Raw genomic sequence first — 21,036 nt, 5'->3', positions numbered from 1 at the left:
AAGCAGTTGCGCACTGTCCCCCTTCTGCCATTTGCTCAATGGAAGAAGCCTGTTACTTCTACACCTCATGTTTTCTAGTTTGTTTTGTTGTTGTTGTTACAGAGTTTATTTGTTTGTTTAATTTTAAACCAGAAAGTAAGGGTACCTGCATTATGTCTTCAGGATCAAATTTGAGAGAAGGAAAAGAGGGAAGGAAGAGAAGAAGGAAAAAAGAAAATATAATTTCTGAACCTAAATTCATGGGTTTTATTTTGCTTTTCACTATTTAGGTCCTAAGAGAACTTGGCACAGTGGGGCCTTAGATGGGCACTGAAGCCTGGCCACCAGGACGGGATCTTCATACACCCATTCTCTTTTCCCCAAACCCTACTCTTGAAACCCCTTTCCTCAACTAAGTCCACTAGAACCAGCACTAGAACTCAGGGGGAGTGTTCAGACTCTGTTTTTTGGTTGTTGTGTACTGGGTATTCGGTTTCAGGCTGCTCATAACCTCCCAGGCAGTTTTCTTTCTTTTCCCCAGAGGGTGCAAAATGTGGAGGGCAAGAGCTTTGCCATAAGCAGTACAGTCTCCATGAATGAGTGTAAGCGCAACAATACAAACACAACATTGTCTTTCTTAAGAATGTCATGAACTAAAATAGTAGAGAAAGAGAAGTACATGTCCACTAGCAGACAATATCACTGCTCACCAAGCATTTACAACACACGAGAGCACAAATGCCACTCAGCTAACCGGAGTGGGATAGGGATGACAGATCAGTTCTGATCACTCCTGTTGAAGCCACTGAGAGATCAGAGAGGCCTCGGTCAGAAGGACCTGCTGCAGCAGCACTCCAAAACGCAGTGGAGCTAGGGATGGGGCAGGGTTAGGAGACGGGCCGCAGTGCAGACTGGAGGTTAGGGGTGAGCTACAGGACAGACTGGAGGTTAGGAGGTGAGCCATAGCATAGACGGGAGGTTAGGGGGTAAGATTCAGTGCAGACAGGAGGTTAGAAGTGAGCTGCAGACCAGAAGTTAGCGGGTGAGGTGCGGTACCGACTGAACTGTTAGCAGAGGAACTACCCATTGCAGGCTCTAGTTTTTACATCACAGGCACATCATCAATCCTTTCTCAGGTAACAGTGAAGGCATGACCAGGGAAAGCTTCTGGGGTGGAACTGAGCATTTAGGATGATTCTTGTTTTGTTTTGTTGTTTTCAAGGTACTACAACCATGGGTCACCATCTCTTACCTAAAGTTCCTTTTCAGTCTTTGTTAGACACAGGGAACAGGACTACCTAAGTCCTCTGGTCACCTCACAAGGTTCTCAGAGCTTTATGAATTACTACTCAGCCTATAACCACAACATAAGTTGCACCATACCCACACAAGGAAAAGGTTTTAAATTCTATTTTCCAAAAGCATAGCTGTTGTTTAGGCCTTCAGTTGTGACATTGAAACTTTCATAATATTTCACATAGTTGCTTATATGCCTCTAGGTAGCTAAGATTTGCTCCTTTGGATTTAATTGAAACCCAAAGGATGGTTCTATAGAGAGACAGAACACTAATGAGGAGAGCTGATACTTACGCTCCCTTTAGACTTCCTGGATCCAGCCATGGGAGGTAGTGAAGAGGCTTTCTGACTGTGGAGACAAATTGCAATGTGAATGTCTGAATGTTATTTACAAATGATGTATGACAATCATTTTAACCTGTTATCATCACCCAGAAGTCCCTGCACACTGACCCTTGTGGTTAGTGCCATAAAGATCTCAAAATTCCATTCTAAATCATTTCTAATGGTTTCCTGGATATGGCCTGGCTTGATGCTTACAAACAAACTTTTAATACAAGTTTTTTTATAACAGTTTTAATTAAAATTTCTAAACTTTCTATTTGTAGATTTAAAAAAAAAAATCATTTCTTAAGCTAAGTGACAACCGTGCCAGATTAAGTCAAAAGCAATAAATCTGATGGACATAATGGCACCTGTCTATTAATCCTCGCCCTAAAGAACTAGAGTTTAAGGTATCACAGAGTTCAAGGCTAACAAGGTTACACAAGACAACTCTGCCTTGCTTCAAAAATAGTAATAGTTAGCCAGGCATAGTGGTGCATGCTATAATCACTTAGGGAGGCAGAGGCAGGCAGATCTCTGTGAGTTCAAGGCCAGCCTGGTCTACAAAGTGAGTGTCCAGGACACAAGGCTACACAGAGAAACCCTGCCTCCAAAATAAATAAAATAAATAGTAATAATTATAATACTGACTTTTAAAAATAATGTCTACACATTTGTGATGGAAAAATCATGAAGGATGCTGGTATTTCTATTTAGAGAGTTTTTAAACTGGTCAGTTATCACATCCACATCATCATAAATAACTTCTTCATAAGTTTCAGATGTCTGTGTCATCAGGCAAAAATCCACCTTGAAATCTGTCTCCAGAATATAGGACACACATATAATGGTAAGCCTCATTAGTGTGTTTGAGACGAGCCAACGAGCCTCAGTTCTTACCTTGCCGCCACGTGCCTGAGCTGCTCACAGCAGGCTGGCCAGTGTTGCTAAACCAAAGTTGTTAAAGAATTGGATTTCGTGACTTGGGTGATCTGCAACCAGTTTGCTAGCAGAGAACTCTAGGGTCCTGTTACTCGCAGAAGCTTAAGCTAACCCCCGCATCCTCACAGGAGGCAAACTAATGGGGAACACACTGGTGATATCCTGCTCTGCCACTGTAGAGGAGAGCCACGAGAAGGCAATTCTAAGAGCCAAGAGGCCCTGAACTCAGTATGAGCAACAGAGATGGACCCACTTTGAAGGCTCAAGGCTCTGCTGCACAGATGCCAAGCCACACATGACACCCTCACAAAGTGCATCTCCAAAAGAAAAAAAATCCATGCTCATCATATGTAACTAAAGTGCAAGCCTTGCTGAGGAAATGGCTCAGTTGGATGAGGCACTTTCAAAGCATGAAGACTAGAATTCGAGTCTTCAGTACCCACAGAAATACGGGATAGTCACAGAAAGTGGCTTTGTAATCTCGGGGCTCAAGATGCATAGATAAGGGCTCCCTGGAACAAGCTGCCTTAAGCTGAATCAACAATGTCTGGGTTTAAATAAGAGAGCTTGCCTCAAAGAATAAATCAGGGAATAACTAAGAAAGACAGATGTTAACCTCTGACCTGCACATGTCCACATACAATTAAACACATACAGGGAAGTCTGACACTCAGCCTCCTGTTTGTGTAAGTACAATTATATTGCTTTTATATTTTATGGTCTTTAAAGGGATATAAACCAGATGGGGCTAGACACACCTGTCATCCCAGAGGTGGATGCAGAAAGATCATGAGTTCAAGGCTGCATAGCAAGTTAGAGACCAGTTTGGGCTATGAGACCCTGTCTCAAAATTAAATAAATAAATATGAGTGTAAGCTACTGTAAACTTCTATCCAAACCAACTGAAACCTCATTTGTTCTGGCTGCACTGTTAGATGCTAAAACTGCCTGTGAGGTTTATACAGCGAGCTCATGATCCATTATCTTCTTCACAAAAATGGAGCTTTGTAGCTACTTTAAACTTGGTGTAATGCAAAGGTGCTGAGTGTTTCACAAATTCTAACAGTATTTTTTTATGCAATAGCTTTCAATTGTGAATGCAATCCATCTAACTGAGGAATAAGACTTGGCTACAGAAAATACTCTTTTGTTTGGTTTTGAGAGAGGCTAGCCTCAAACTCACTACATAGCTGAAAATGACCTTAACTTCCTGACCCTCCTGCCTCCACCTCTGTGCTGGGAATACCATGTGCATCATTACACCTGGCAATCAATTATACATCTGTTTCTGTGTTCCAAATGTAAGGGAATGCATGAGTTAGTGGCCTTTCTTCTCCCTCTGCACACTCTTGATCCCCTCCTCCCTTTACACCTGTGTCTCTCCAGTGCCGCCTCAGACAGTAACTACAGAGTCAGAGTAAGAGGGCAAAGGTGAAGACTTACCCATAAGGCCTTCTCATTGCTGACTTGTCAAAAAGTAACTCACTGTAAGGTAGTCTCTTGAATTTATCTCTGCCAACGGCCACGTAAAACTGCCCGTTCTCCAACTCTGCCCCATTCTCAACCAGTTTTCCCTCTAACGTATAAAGCCTGTCAAAACACCAAGACCAAGTATTAGAATTTCCACCGCATTTAGGGAGCTTCCAGAATCATAACTAAATAAATGCACTTCGTTCTTGACATGGCTCAACTGCTACTCTTCCAGTTACTGACTGTGAAGTCCACAGACTCAACAGGAATTCCCCTGCATACCAGGGAGCTGGGCACTCTGTGGCGGAACATGCGCCTGGCAGCACAGAGGCCCCTTCTGGTACCATAGGGAGGTTTTGGAGAAAAAAGAGAAGCAACTTGTATAGAATGGCTTTGTTTTTCGTTTCCTATTATTTGGTGGTAGGGCATGTGCGGACCAGGTGGTGAGTGTGGTGGAGGCCAGAAGACAGCATTCAGGAGTTGGTTCTCTCCTCCCAAGAATCATACTCAGGACTTCAGGCTCATGCAGCAAGTACATGCGTTCACTCACGGAGCCCCACAGTGTGGTGTTTAAGTCAAGCTCAGCTTCCACGCAAGACTGACTGACTGATGTTTTGTCCACACTGTTGGTGTGTATTTTCTTGGGATAGTCAAAAGCCAACAAGCTTCCCGCCCCAGTCTCGGTTAAGGATAGCCTCTGGCCAAGGTACTACAGCCAAACTCACAGAACTGGGTCAGGAAAAAAGAGGTGAGAGGGAAGCGGGGCAGGGGCAAGGCAGCACTAATGACGCAGAACTGCATAGCAGGCATGCTTTTGTCTCCTTTTTTTAGCCATGCCTAAGCAGGAGAGTGAGCACAATCCTCCTAGAGCCGGGGGGGCCGTGAGCCTCCTTTACTGTAAAACTGCGGCTGTACCTGAAATTAATATGTTACCTATTGTAAGAACACAGATTTCTTTTACTAGATGGATTAAATTACCTACACAGTTTTTTAAAGATAGGAAAGTAGGACACTGGAAAACTAAACTAAGACTATAAGGCAAATTTGAAGATTATAAACAAAAGACAGTAGTTGGTAGGGTTTCAACATAATATTAAAAAATTTTCAAATTCTTATATGACACAGTAAGGTGAATAACAATAATAAAAATTTTCTAGCACTAGGAAACCTGAGGCAGGAACATCATGAGTTCAAGGCTAGCCTGGCTACATAGTGAGTTCCAGACTGGCTAGCCAGGACTACTACCTTGTCTCAAAGAGGTGGGGGAGGGGAAATGATCCATTGATCTATCAGCTGACCAGTTCATATGATCCAAGAAGAGCACTGAAAATCCACAAAAGCCCTGAAAAGTATTAGTTCTTAGTTACCGTGCAGATGCTATAACATCTTTTTATAATGTGATATTTCTACCTTTTCATAAGTCTAAAGACCAGCACAAGCCAGATTTCTGCTTGCGCTACTTCACAAAGACCACCAATCCTAAGCAAAGGCACTGTAGCCAGTCCACTGTAAAAAAAAAAAAAAAAAAAAAAAAAAAAAAAAGACCTTGTCCTGTCCCTCCTAGGGTGCCCAATGTACCCCAGACTCTCTCCTATCTACTGTAGGGTACCCAGCAGCACCCCGCCCTCTCCCCTGTCTATAGTAGAGTATCCAGCAGCATCCCAGTCTCTCTCCACTGAACGGAGAACCTGTTCCTGTGCCTAGTTGTGCTCACCAAAAATGGCTCCAGACACAGATGCGTGTCCCCTACAAGCAAAATCACACCTGGCTGAGAACCACTGGCCAAGAGCCAGCTAGCCAGCCATTCTTCACCCTCTTTTCTCCAAAATAGATCCCAATCAGCTGTTAATTGTTACACTAGAAATTAAAAGGTAATGTAGCTGTGGACTCCAGGACCTCCCAGCCAAGACTGGCTGGTTTAGTCTGCAGTAAGATAAAGCTATTGAGTAACCTGTAGCTTTATTATGTGTCTTGAATGTTGCCCTTTTGACCTCTTTCCTTTTGTTGTCTCAAAGCACAAGAGTCATAAACAAGAAGTTGAACCAGTCTCTGTGCATGCTATTGGTGAATTAATATATGATGCATAACAGAAAGACATATTGATGTTATACTAGTAAATAAATATACTGATGAATAACACAAAGACTTTTCAATGTTCTATTAAGGAAAAGTGGGCTTTCCCAAATGAACAGCACCAAGTCTACCATTGATTTAATAATTAAGTTTCTCAGTTGAATGTGTTAGCTAACACCTGAGATTACAGCACTCAAGAGACAGAGACAGGAGATTTGCCAAGAGTTTGAAGCTACAGAGTGAGTTCCAAACCAACCAAACATATAAAGCGAGACCTTGTTTCAAGAAAGAAAAAATTAATTTATCTAAACACTCAAGTATATGAGAAATGTATATTTTTACTTCCACTAGTGTTTGCATATCCACCTATTTCTACCTAAGAATTTGTTTATGTATAAGAGAAGATACATTTAGACAAGAAATTGTATAGTCTGTATAGTTTATATCATTTGTTGGAGAAGTCAGCATTTATGTGGATGTCAAAAGATAAACCTATATGTTCTTTAAAAACTATGAATAATTAGTGATGTTGACTTCCCTACTGAAGTTAAAATAAACCCAAAAGCATCTAAGGGTTAAATAAAAGTTAAAAGCACAAGATGGAACAACATAAAATTATTTTTATAATCCCAGAGCCAGGAAGATTGGAGCTAGTGATAAATTAGTGAACAAAGGAAAGATGTTTATATAAAAAACAAATAAAGAAAATGCAAACTGAAAACACATTTGAAACTTACACAAAAAGGGGCCAACTTCTCTAATACACAAAGTGTGGCTGAAAACCACTAAGACAAATATGTAAGGACCGCGACAGGGGTGTAAAAACATGTCACTTATTTTGAAAGTAGTGTTGGAGCTAAGGGCATCAGCTCCAGCCAGCCTGCTAGGTTTTCCACACAGCCATGCTACCCAGAGTCTGCTTAATCTTGGATATGCAACTTTCCTCTCTGGGTCTCATCTGTCTTATCTATTGAAAGATGATAACACTACTTAATTCATAAGAACACTGAGTTAATTCATTTAAAATGTAAAGTGATTACAAAAAAAAATATCTAGAATGGAAGAGGAGAAATCATCAGGCAGCACTGTATATCAACTAAATAAAAATCAAGAAACAATGAAAGCTGCTTGTGTGTGAGTGCAACATATGTGTGTGATGTTATGAGCATGTGAGGTGGTACACTTGGCGTATACACACTTAAAAGAAGGTCAGAGGGGAATCACATAGTCCCTGCTGCACCACTCTTCATCTTATTCCTTTGAGACAGGGTCTCTTCCTGAATCTGGAGCACAGGTGGGTGACATCCAGCCCCAGAGACCCCCGTCTCTGCCTCCTGAGTGAATGGTTTGTGGGTGCCTATAACCCTAGTGCTGAGAAACAGGCAGAGACAAGAGGATTACTAGGGCTTTCTGGCAGCCAGCCTAGCTCTGGCTTCAAAGTCTCTCAATGAGGTGAAAAGGAGAGTGACAGAGCAAGACACACAACATCTTCTCACTTCTGTGCACACACACAGGTCACATATTACACAAACACATGGACACACATACACATTCACACACTCACACATACACACACACTACACTCAAGAAAGAAATGAGAGAGAAAAGGAAGGAGGAAAGTATGAAGAAAGGAAGAAAGGGAGAGAGGAGCAAAGCTTGTTGTATATACTGGTACATGCAGAGTATTTCTGGTTCTGATTTCTAGGGTGCAAAAGCTACTCATGAAAGGGATAGTGAATCTGAGGTGGCAGGAAAACTTTTAATTTGCACTTTCTGTCCTACTTGAATTTTTGTCATATATTAAGCATTACTTTCAATTAAAACAGTTTCTACTTAAGTTTTCAGTGATGACAAAACTCTAAGATAAACATGCATTCAACTGAAAGACATGAGGTACAATCATTTGGGAATTTACTCTAAGCTGTGGCTGTGCTTTGATATGTGCATTGTGGAGGAATTTTAATTAAGAACATGACTGGCAAGAGATTTCATCCAAAGACCTTCTAGGTCTGTGTGATCAGGCTGGAATACAGACATGCCTTTAATCCCAGGAGACAGAGGCAAGCAGATCTCTGAATTCAAAGCCAGCCTGGTATAGAGCAAGTTTCAAGTAAAGAAAAGCTTAGGTCCAGGCATGCCTTTAATCCCAGCACTTAGGAGACAGAGGCCTGCAGATCTCTGAGTTCTAGTAAGTGCTGTTTAGGCAGTTTGGTTGAGTCAGTGACTTGAGAGGCAGTGCAGTGGAGCTGAGTTCGTGGTAGTTCAGTTCGTGGAATTCAGAGGCAGGTTTACTGGAAGAGTTTTACATAGACAAGTTGGAGAGAGAAAAAGCTAGACACAGGTAAAGACAGAACAAGTCAGAAAATGAGGAATCAGAAGATTAGAACAGACTGCTAGAGTTAGTATGAGGCCATTCAGAGCATTTCAGTCAGAGGCCAAGAGAGAAGCCAGATTGAATCAGTCAGCTTGGAGGGGAGTCTGAGACAGAACAGCTGAGTTGAACCAGCCAACAAGAGTTCAGAAAGAACTAGAAAGGGTGCATTTATTCAGCACTATGTCTCAGAGGCTGAGTAGATTGTATGGAAGCTAGAAGCTTCCCAAACCAGCCTAAGTTAGCTGACAGGGGCAATTAAGCCTCTGAGATGACAAATCAGAAAAATAAAAGCCACTTTTACGGTGCATGCACGTATGTGTCTGCGTGTGTGTGTCTGTGTGTGGGCATGTCTGGTGTGTATGCATCCAAAGGCAAGCACGTGTTCACTGGTGTGGTGCATCAGGAAAAATAAAGAGGAGATAGGTACTGAGGGGACATTATGTGAGTATGTATTTGTGTGTCCATGTTCATATGCACTACAAATACACTCAATGTAGTCTGTACATCTATGTGTTATTTCAGAGCTACATGTTATTTATCCTCTGTGTGATAAAGAGATGATTTCAGGGTCAGTGGCATGGCTCAGTGACTAAAGGTGCCTGCCACCAGCCTGAAACCTGAGTTTGAACCCCAAGACCCACATGGTAGAAGGACAGGAATGACTTCCAAACATTGTCCTCTGGCTTTTACATGTGTGCTGTAGCAATGCCTCTCCCAAACACACATAAATGAGTAAATACATAAACGTAGGAAAAATTTTAAGGGATAATTTCATAGGCTAAACCATGGTTTAAATGTTCACTTAAATTTCACTGAAAATGTTTTTGGTTTTCATTTTGGATCATCTCATTTATCCTCTCTCACCTGTCACATCTGTAAGCCCGCCTATTCTTTCTAGCATCTGATGCATTTGCCTGAGACAGACAGTTGGAACCACTGAATAAACAGTATTGCATCCTTGGGGAAAAGGACTTAACTAAGAATAAATAAGCTGGTTCAGGCCAAGAAGTCCTTCTCCCTTCAAACCGTGTGATGCTTGCTTATTCCTCCACACTGAAACAGCAGGAGAGGGTAAAGTTTCCTGGTGTGTTTCAGAAGACCAAAGACTATTTGAAACGACCCCACTGAAATGCCATTATATATAATAGTCTTCATAGAGAGAAACTAAGGCACATTAAGCTCAACAGGGTCTGCCAAACTTCAGATCTAGAGACCAGTGACTCCAGAGCCTCGGGGAACATCTTCAAGGATCCCCAAGCCACCCCCCTGTGGGAAGACATGACGCACCTGTGGACAGCCCCGCTCCGCAGAGTTATTTTTTCTGTGACCATTTGTAGTACGTGATCCCATTGACTTAAGGCTTTTCTGGGGATGAGGAGGCGAGAAGCTGGGCTTATGAGGTCTCCATTTGCAATCAAGCTGTGGGGGAAAAGAAAAGAGGCAACACAGCTAACAGTTATGCTCATAACATTCAAATTCCAAACCCCAAGGAAAGTACACAGCCAATTAATTCTACCCTGAAATCGGAAGGGCTCCAACTTACAAAATGGTACAAGGCTCATGCAGCGATTTCCTGAAGCGGGCAGACACATTGATCCTGCTGTGGATGACAGGCTTCACCTTTGGAAGCAAAACAAAGGGAAAAAAATCACTAGCTTCCTAATGCAGAAACTGGGCAGTATTTGTTCCACTGAAGTGACTAAGGTGATGCCATCTTGTTCTGGCTCCATTTTGTGTTTTCTTAGACAAGTTCTCAGCCCGTTCTCCACTCCACATAATGGTCAGGTATGCCTTGGCAATACATGTGAGATTTCAGAGGGTATTAATAAAAATAATTAAACTTTATAAACTAGAAAAATGTAAGTCAAAAATAATTGGCATGTTATGTCTAAAGTAACTGTGCTCTGCCAGGAATGAAAGTTTCAAGGTTACTCTCATGTTAATCTAACTTATGACCATTGTGGGATCTGCCTTTAAAAACTCTGTATCCCTGAGCTTGGGCACCAACAGACTTTTCAGAGGCACAAGCCAACTCTAGGTCTGGCCATCGATAAAAAGACTTAAAACTTTTAACTGGCTTAATCAGTGTAGTTGTCGATAACTATCTAAAAGGCTCATTTCAGTTCCTCTGGTAAAGCCTTGCTTTCTTTCCACTTGGACACACTCTAAATTCATCCTCCCTCAGTAATTAGAAGCCCTCAAAGAAGCTCTCCAAAAACTAAAAGAAAAAAATTACTTGTTAAGCCCTACACAGACTTATTATAATCTATGCTGAAGATCCAAACAAATTAAGGCAACTTTTTAAACAATGCTTCCCAAAAAAAAGTACAATCAAATAACCCTATACAGTCCTGAGTTCTGAAGTGCCCTCTCCTGCAACTGCAGGACTATTTCTTGTTATCTCCGCTCCCCATTCTTAGCACACCTGCTGTGTGTGCTAAGCCCTCTAGTCCCACCTCATCCCACCTAAGAGATCTTTCTCATCTTCCCTTCATCCTGTGTACATCACGCTATCAGTCATTACTCTGGCCTCTCTGCTCTTACACCTGAGGGACTCTGATTGCCTTCCATTCTCTTTTACTCTTTAGAAAGGCTCTCTATCCCAGGTTCCCCTCAAACTTACCAGAAAACCAAGGATGGCCTTAAATTTCCTCATTCTTCTGTCTCCAACTCCCAAGTGCTGGCATTACAGGCATGAGCCATCACACCCAGTTTATGAGATACTGAAGATCAAACTCAGGGCCTCATGACAAGCATTCTACCAACTGACCTATACCCCCAGCCCTATCTCCCTATCTCCTTTTGCTTCTGGAGTCTATGATGCACTTAGAACCACACAGCCCTGTGGTAAAAAGTATTAGAAGAAATGCTTGACCAACCTTCCACTCACTCTTCCCAAGACAATAATGTGTAGGCATAATGTTATTGCAGACTGTGTAGAGATTCAAATGCTGATATCTATACCCCCCCATATCTGTTTGCAATCCTTGTTCTGAGAATCTCCTTTCTCAATGTTATATAAACACTGCTCCCCAACTGTCCTCTGATGTGCCAATAAAGCAGCTTAACAATCAATTGCTGAGCAGGGCAGAGAATAGGGCTGGACTTCCTGACAGCCAGGAGAGGAGAAGAAAGAGAGAAAGTAGGGGATTCAGCCACCGGAAGGATTCAGGAGACATGAGAAAAGATAAGATGCAAGTATCTCTGGGTTTTACGCTGAGATATCGTAGAGGATTAAGAATAGAGTAATATTCCTCAGCTGTTTATGCCATAAAGTTTATTAAACAAAATAATAATCCAGTCTCAATTATTTGGGTGCAATCCAGATTAAAAGAGAAACTGCCAAACTCACAATTTTAAAACAGCCACTAACAATAATGGATAATCCAAGGCATTACCTATCATGATAAATATACACACCAGATCATTTTGTTTAAAACTTCAAGAACATAGAAGTTGAGGCTGAAGAGATGGCTCAGGAGTTAAGAGCACTGGCTGTTCTTCTGAAGAACCTGGGTTCTCAAAACGGCAGCTCAAAACTACTTGTAATCCAGTTTCATAAAATCTGACACCCACACATACAAGCAAGCAAAACATCAATGTACATAAAATAAAAATAAATAAACCATTTTTTAAAAAAGAAAGAAAATAGAGACATTAAGGCCTCTGCTTCCCTTTCTTCCACAGCCCAGCTCTCCCACCTCTCCAGCCCTTTCTCTTTTCTATCCATCTCAGAAGAAGAATCTTTGTCCTTTTACAAGACTATGCTTAGTCTTAATTTTATCCCCAACTATTCCACTAATACTGAGACTCTCCATCTGGAGTCTTCAGTTTTTCCTTGGGCCTACATCCTTCTCAAGTGTGTTCCTCTATCTATCTATCTATCTATCTATCTATCTATCTATCTATCTATCTATCTCCTTCATTTGACACCAACTTCCACCCTACCTTTCCTTCAATATCCTGATATCGGGTTTCCATCTCTCAATAATGGTCCATAACCAGGCTCTTCTGTCATCAGTCCTCATCTCCTGCTGAAGCTCTGCCCTCCTCATAAGCTGTGTGCTTTTACCTAAGCAGCTTGCTGCTGTCCCTAAGGCATGTGCGGTGTCCATTTGTGCCTTTGCTCTCCTCATCCCTCTGCCTAAAATGTCCTCCCTATTTCTCCAAGTGAAATTGCACTTCCTCTTCAAAGCCTGACTGCACTATGCCCCATCATTTGCCTTTCTTCTCAGGCAGTGGCTGAAGCTGCAACAGCAATACCAATCCAATGGCAGTACTTATGGTTTAGGGGTGAGGTCCCCTATTATACTAATTTGCTTTTTATTGGTATTAGAAACACCATGACTAAAAACAATTCGAAGAAGAAAGGGTTTATTTGGTTTACATTTCTCTATCACAGTCCATCACCGGGGAAAGTTAGGGCAGAAACCTGGAGGCAGAAACTGAAGCAAAAATCATAAAGAAATGCTTCTTATTGGCTTGCTTGGCTTGCTCTTTTACACTATCCAGGACCACCTTTCTCAGAGTTGGCATCATCCACAGTAGGTTGGGCCTCCCAGATCAATCATTAGTCAAAATAATGCCCCACAGACTTGATTACAACCCACTCTGATGGAGGCATCTTCTCAAATAAGGCTCCCTTTTCCCAGATGACTAGTTTTGTCAGCTTGACAAAAACTAATAAAAACACCCCGAAATTGAAAATAAAATGTGTAAGTAAAGGACAGCAATTTTTCATATAAACAGCTGTCACCTATTACACTTCACAAGAAGGACTATGCTAATTTCTACACACTGCATTTCTTTTCATCATCAAAATAACTCACTCGGGTATCATTACTATAGACATCACTACATAAAGAAGCTGCAGGTTGATTAATTTGCCTATTTAAGAAGATGTATAATGTTAGCCTTTCTGAATGAGGATTGATCATCTTACCCAGGGTCCTCCTTCTTGATTAGCTTCTTTAGGTGTACAGATTTTAGTATGTTTATCCTATATTATATGTCTAATAGCCACTTATAAGTGAGTAGATACCATGTGAGTCTTTCTGCTTCCGGGATACTTCACTTAGGATGATCTTTTCTAATTCCATACATTTGCCTGCAAATTTCCTGATTTCCTTGTTTTTAATTGCTATGTAGTATTCCATTGTGTAATGAACCAGGATTTCTGTATCCATTCCTCAGTTGAGGGACATCTGGGTTGTTTCCATATTCTGGCAATTATGAACAAAGCTGCTATGAACATAGTTGAGCAAATGTCCTTGTATACTTGAGCATATTTTGAATATATGCCTACGAGTAGTATAGCTGGATCTTGAGGAAGCACTATTCCTAATTTTTTGAGAAAGAGTCAGATTGATTTCCAAAGTGGTTGTACAAGTTTATATTCCATCGGAAGAAGGAGAAAACAGGGAACAGGACAGGAGCCTACCACAGAGGGCCTCTGAAAGACTCTACCTAGAAGGTGATCGAAGCAGATACTAAGACTCATAGCCAAACTTTGGACAGAGTGCAGGGAATCTTAGGAAAGAAGGGGGAGATAGAAAGACCTGGAGGGGACAGGAACTCTACAAGGAGAAAAACAGAACCAAAAAATCTGGGCCCAGGGGTCTTTTCTGAGACTGATACTCCAACCAAGGACCATTCATGGAGATAACCTAGAACCCTTGCACAGATGTATCCCATGGCAGCTCAGTCTCCAAATGGGTTCCCTAGTAAGGGAACAGGGGCTGTCTCTGACATGAACTCAGTAGCTGGCTCTTTGGTCACCTCCCCCTGATAGGGGAGCAGCCTTACCAAGCCACAGAAGAGGACAATGCAGCCAATCCTGATGAGACCTGATAGGCTAGGGTCAGATGGAAGGGGAGGAGGACCTCCCCTATCATTGAACTTGAAAAGGGTCATGGGAGGAGATGAGGGAGGGAGAGTGGGATTAGAAGGAGATGAGGGAGGGGGTTAGAGCTGGGATACAAAGGGAATAAAATGTAATAAATTTTAGAAAAGAAGATGAATAACTGAGTGTATTCTGTAGCTCCAGCTCTCAGGAGGCTGAGGCAAGAAGACTGTGAGTTCAACCAGTCTGGGCTACAGGGGAGACACTGTGGGAAGAACCATGGGAAAACAGAGGAGGAGGAGGAGGAGGAGGAGGAAGGGGGATAAGGAAGAAGAAAGAAAATGAAGGAAAGAGAAGGAATAAAATAAAAGGAGGGGGAAGAAGAGGAAGGAGGGGCAAGACGGGAAGAAGGAAGAAGGAGAAGAAAAGGGTAAAAATGAGGAAGAGTAAAAGAAGAGGAAGGGGAAATGGTTAAAGATAAAAGAGGAGGAGCAGCAACAGCAGCTGTTAGGGAGGGCGTATAAGGGGCTATTGGCTGCACTCTGCAGGTTAAATAATTAGCCTTGGATAATGCATGGCAGCCTTTCCTCTAAGAAACAATCCATGTTTAAGGAAGAATTCTGCCTTTCTCCTTAATGGTAGCAACTTTTCCAATTTTATTCCCACGGGTTGCTATCCTTAAATTGATACTTGTAATAGTGCTGATGTTTTTAAGTGCTTAGCATGTAATTCATAGGCCCGAACAAATTACAGTACGCGAAGACACATGGTAAAAAGGAGCTGTCCCTCCCAATCCTATTCCATAGCCACTAGGCTGGAACCAAAATTATCAATATCCTTCAAAGAGGGTCTTTGCATATTATCTAGAAAAGATATAACAGACATGTAAATTTTAAGCTAAGTGATACAGGGCTGTGCCCATTCTACATCTTGCTTTTTCTGTTTAGTGATCTGCCGTGGAAATTGTCTCACACTGGTACTTAGAGGTAGAGTTGCTTCACTCCTGCCAGCTGTCTGAACTGCACCCCACAGAGGTCCTGTAATTCGACAATCCTCCCCAGAAGCAGTTCCTTCAGTTGTGTCTCAGTGCCTACTATTCATTTGCATAAATATGAAAGTTTATCCACACAACCAACTATGACAACAGATAATCTTCTGAGATAAACAGTAAGCAACTTCTTTAGTTCAATGATGCTTATGACAAGATTAAATTGATCTGAAGAGTCTCCTCGTTTGCTAAGCTCATACCTTTGCATAAAAACCTGGACTTAATACACAAGTCGTGCTATCTGAGACAGGACTGGGGCTTTACTGTCTTTGAAGACAGTAAATCCCTTCATAGTCTGGTTGCTTGTTCTTAGGTCAGAACAGTTTAGGTGTGAATAAAGCTCGACCCAAGGGCAGGACAGGCCTTTCTGCCTCTGTGTCTCTCACAGTACCTTCCTCCCAATCCTCCCCACCTCCTGAACACAACTATACCTCCTTCCAGACGGCTCAGCTGACAGCTGCTGGGGTGTCCATGGTTCTCTGCTGCCCTTTGTTTTGTTTCTTCCCATAGCACTTATTGCCACCCAAGTGCGCTGCGTTTACTGGCTTACAATCTCCAACTCCATTATTTTAGTTACGCTCAGCTTTACCCAGTAGTGTAGTCAACATGTTCTAGGTCATTGTCAAGTTTTCCATGTGTGTACACCTTACCACATAATCATTGGTAGTTTAAAACCTTGTTGTGTTGTTGAATTAAAGATAAAGATAATTAACGTATGTAAAGAAATGGTTTTAAAGCTCTTATCTAATTTTTTCACTTTAGTAATTTAGAGAAATAAATACATAGTTATAAAATAATTTTGTAACTTTATTCTGAACATAAAAGTTGGTGCTTGAAAAAAAAATCACAGCATTTGTGTGAATACTGGTTATTTTCTCCGTGGTTATTTTAGGCATGGCAAAGATAGTCTCTAAGGGTTCTTGATTAACCACCTAAATTGAAGACTAATCTTAATGATATCCAGCCCAGTGATAATAACTAAATAGCTGCATTGTCATTTTCCAACAGACCAATAAAAGTATCTGAAAAACAAAATAAGGCCTAAATTGAAAAATCACTTAAGAATAAAATATGAATCAATTTACTTTTTGAAAAAAAAATATTCTTGTTTTGAGGCAGATTCTTATGTTGCCTGGGTTCACCTCAAATTTGCTGTATAGCCAAGACTGACCTTGAACTACTGATCTGCCTGCCCCCACCTCCCAAGTGCTGGAGTAACATGAGTGTGCCCCACACCCAGCTCATCATGTTATGTTTCTAAATGGCATTTTCAATAACATCACATCTAAATGCAAAATAAATTAAACCAAATCAGCTGGGGAAGTGTTGGATGATAGAGTTCTTGTAATGAGAGGTCTTATAATTGTATCAGTTCTCTTATTAGCACATACAATTTCCCTTGACCTTTGACATAAACAGTATTTACATGAGATGAAGTATCCAAACGCTGGCTCTGATGGAGTGCCACCAAGGCTAGAGGAAAAGGAACTCCCCCTCAGACCCTGTGGACCTGGGATAGGTCACACAGGTCAGCAGGCTAACAGGTTCAGCAGGTAACCTGCGACTGAGACCAAACCAAATGGGCACCACTCATTTTCTGTGGGCATGAATATTCTTGTAGGAGAACAGAGTGGAGCAGCAGTCACGAGAGACTGGTAAGGACATGGCTGGGAATGGAGGGAGCAGGAAGATGTGCAGTAAGTAACAGCAACACACAACTAGGGAGGAGGGGCTAGATCTGGGTCTCTATAGTACATACTGTGGTTTAGTGTGAAATGTCCCCCACAGGCTCACATATCCCCATCCAAGGACTAGAAGAGGACAAATTCCTAACACACCAAGAGGTAGGGTACCAGAATGAGTCAGAAAGAGACAGGCTGATGATTTTGACCAAATAAGTCCTCATTTCTGCTCATGAGTAAAGGAAATGAAAGAGTAGATGAGGGCAGACAAATAATAGGAAGGGAGAGGAATGATAAACAGGTAGATGAGTGGTAAATAGATAGAGATAGCTAAATGATAGGTATACAGATAACTGATAGCTATCCATAGATGGATGAAACAGATGATAGCTATAAGCGTAGGCAACAGTTAAAAGTAGACAGCTGTGGGGCACGTGAACCAGGGAAACCAGCCTGGAATGACAGATAGCTAATAGAAATAGATATAATTGATGAATAGATGATAGATTGATAACTGATAGACCATAGATAGACAGATGTTAGATAAATGATGGATTAGCTAAATTAAGCCGAAAATACATCTGTTAATCCATCCGTCAATGCAGAGAGGTTAAAATGATCCTGCTAAGTTAGCCCAAAGAGCTGCTTAGTGAACTAATTGTCACGGTGGCCGCTGCACTCCCTGCACTGCTCCCTGGGGCTGTTAACTGGCGCTTGTCACCTTTTCAACCCTGGACCAAGAAAAGCAAAGTCAGCCCAAGGACCCAAGGGATCAAGTGGGATGGATTCGCACAATCCAACCAGCACTCACCTCCTGCAAAAACTCCTTACACTGTTTAAGGGTTTCGTTTGCTATAACTCTCTAAAATGATGATCTATTGAGAGAAACAACTGTACTAAAGTTAACCATTTGCCAAGTACAGGCCAACACACACTAGGTTTTAACTTACATGCCTGCTGGTATATATTTAAGGGATTTTGAAAATCTTTAAGGAAACTTTGTTACTTTGCAAATATCACCCAGCATCAAAGAGGAAACAAAGTCTTTTGCAAAATAATTAATTTTTATCTTTTTTAAAATAAAGTTTCAAAAAGTTTAAAGACAAAAGAGTAAGAAATAATTTCCCTAGGAATCAATATAACAAACATTCCAGGTATAAATCGACCTAAAGAAAATTTTAAAAATCATTGAAGAGGCTGGCCATGGTAGGGTAAGCCTTTACTCCCAGCATTCTGAAGGTAGCAGCAGGTGGATCTCTGTGAGTCCAAGGCCAGCCTAATCTACATGGTGAATTCCAAGAAAGCCTGATCTATCTACACAAAGAGTCTCTGCCCCCTGTAAAAATTCACTGAGGGTATAGCTCAATGGCAGAGAGTTTTCCTGAAACATATAAAGCACTGGGCTTGATCCCCACTAACCACCCCCAAAAGAAGAGTAACAGTTGTCATCATCATTCATTATCCCAATACCTCTATTTTCAATGGAATAAAGGATGGGTAAAAGCCTGTGGCACAGTGAGTACACACTCCCTGGGACTGAGCCTCCTCTGCTGCTGACCATGGGGCTTACAAGACTTTGGAAAGAGCCTCCATCAGAGGATATTTTATTCTGGGAACAATTCCTAAACTTAACAGATAAGCCATCTGTCTTAGAAATGCTCAAGGCACAGAGCCTGAAGAAAGACATCTGAAAAGGAAAGACTATACAGCAAGAAGTGGAGACTGTGAGGAACTGTTTCACAAGGATGCTTGACTCCATGAGAAAAATGTCAGAGACAGGCTCACTCCTGCTTAGAAGGGACATTATAGGAGAAAGTTGCATCTGCCAAAACAAGGGAAGCTCGAAAGCATTTTTAAAGCCACATAAAATAACTTAAGTTTCAAATAAATCTAGATGATCTAAATTCTAGAGAGAATGATCTAAGTGAGACGAAATCTAAGATGGTTTGCATGGCCAGAATGACAAACCTTCTGCAAAGAGTTAGCCAGAGGATGGGCTGGCATTGTAGAGAAGACTAGGACACAGTAGTGAGTCCACACCACCAACGAAGTCTTCTTCACCTGGAGCTGTCTTCGGGCACACAGAAGTGTAACAGAAGCTAGGAGCAAGGCAAAGAAGCAGTGACAGAAGCCCCATGGCGAGGATGGCTGGAGGTGGGGCTAAGTAATAGATTCTCCAAGGGCATATAAAGCTAACAGTTGGACCAACTGTCAAGAGACATCTCTAAATCTCATCAGGATTAATTCCCAAGCCCTGAGAAGTCCTAATTTTACCCTTGTAATGTTTGAAAGCACTGATATAGTGAAGGCAGGTAAAACTGTCTCGAGCCTTCACTGAAACCAGTTTTAGGCTGGGGGATGACCTGCCCCATTTGACCAACCCCTTTTCCGGCATCCATCCAACAAGGGAGGCAAAAGTAGTTTCTTCTGAGGAAAAGTGTTATCTACTTTTCAATTTCTATACATAACAAAACACTTACAAAGTGACCTCTATACAACAAACAATTCAAAACCATTCAAACAGAGGGGGAAGAGAGCCTGTTGTCGGGGGTGGGAGGAACAAAATCAAACCAGAGATGGCCAGTGATGTTGAGATGGGCAAAATAAGATTTTTACTCAACTGTTATAAATACAATTAGCAGCTTGGGGGCAAAGGGTGAGGTATATCAAACAAGACTCATGTTACACAGAGAGATCTAGAATGTAAATTAAACTTCAAAAAGAAACAAATAAAAATTCTAGAAGCAATAAACCAGAACACCTGAAGTGAAGAATTTATTACATAGACTTAGCCACCTAGACACAGCAGAGTGTGCCTGAGGAAGTAGCTTTTGAAAGAGCAAACAAAGCCAGAGAGATGCTGTGCTGGTAAGGACGCTTCCTGCACACACCCAGCATCCTGAGCCTGGGGCCCGCAAGGAAAGAAGAGAACCAAAGCCCTGTGGCTACCACAACATGTGCGCATGCTGTGGGTGTTAATGTTTTAACAAAATATTAAACAATAAATAAAACATTAAAATAAAATGAATTTAGTTCCATAAAAATTAGTTTCATTTATCTTATTTAAAAAACAAGAAATATAACAAAGACATTTTAAACACAAAAAAGCCAAAAGAATGGACAACAGAGTCATACTTCCAAAAACAAAAACAAAATAAAATGTAATGGGAATTTTCAAACAGTATTGAAATAATTAGAGACACAGAAGCCTGGGTGTACATGAAAGAATAAAGGATATTGGAAAGAAATGTACCAGGTACATGAACAACTGTAGTGTTTATTTTTGTGAAAAAAGTTTTAAACCAAAACAATAATTCACCAAGTTACTAACATACATTATTAGAAGCAAGTTATTTAATATAAACACAAAAATATGAGTGATGATACACGGAATTATACTGTTAGAAAGTTCTTCAAGACCTAAGAGAATATTATTTGAAAGCAACTAAAGTTAAGGATATATATTATAAACACAAAAGTAATTTTTCAGATCTCAAATATCATAACAAAACACCAATTATACAGATAAAAAGTTCAATATTTCAAATGCCTCATGAATCCAAAGAAAGCAGGAAAGACCAAACAAAACCCAATGTTAGATGAAGCAAACAAAAGCAAGTAATAATACGATAGATTCAGATCCAATTGTGCCCATAACTCACTAATATAAATGAATTACAAATACCAGTTGGGGCAGAATCAAAGAGACAGCATAAGAAAATAACAACTGCATACCATTAACCAGAAACACACTCTACATATAAAGATAGGAACAGATGGGAAAGCATGAAAACATACTAACTGAATGTTAAGCAAGTCAATCCAAATGGTTTGATCAATGAAACAGTATAGGAGATATATAATGCCCATTTTCTCAATTAATTGACACAGATAATACATATATTTACTTATAAAGTTGGGTATTTCTTTTTAAAGAGTTGTTGTACTTTTATTATATATGTGTGTGTGTGTGTGTGTGTGTGTGTGTGTGTGTGTGTGTGTGTGT

The 21,036-nt window shown here is 41.0% G+C and overlaps 1 protein-coding gene across 1 annotated transcript in view; it reads right to left on the bottom strand.

The window, feature by feature from the left end:
• The window catches only part of Dcdc2 (doublecortin domain containing 2), a 165,459-nt gene that overhangs the window by 102,399 nt on the left and 42,024 nt on the right, over positions 1–21,036 (bottom strand). The window contains exons 3-6 of the mRNA XM_055614501.1: positions 10,002–10,078; positions 9,746–9,877; positions 3,985–4,131; positions 1,570–1,624 (exon numbers count right to left, since the gene is read on the bottom strand). Of these exons, the coding sequence (XP_055470476.1) occupies positions 1,570–1,624; positions 3,985–4,131; positions 9,746–9,877; positions 10,002–10,078 (411 nt within the window). The remainder of the gene's footprint in view (positions 1–1,569; positions 1,625–3,984; positions 4,132–9,745; positions 9,878–10,001; positions 10,079–21,036) is intronic.

This window comes from Psammomys obesus, unplaced genomic scaffold, assembly GCF_907164565.1.
Source record: "Psammomys obesus unplaced genomic scaffold, mPsaObe1.curated_primary_1811, whole genome shotgun sequence".
NCBI lineage: Eukaryota > Metazoa > Chordata > Mammalia > Rodentia > Muridae > Psammomys > Psammomys obesus.
This window is presented reverse-complemented; position numbering and strand designations above follow the sequence as displayed.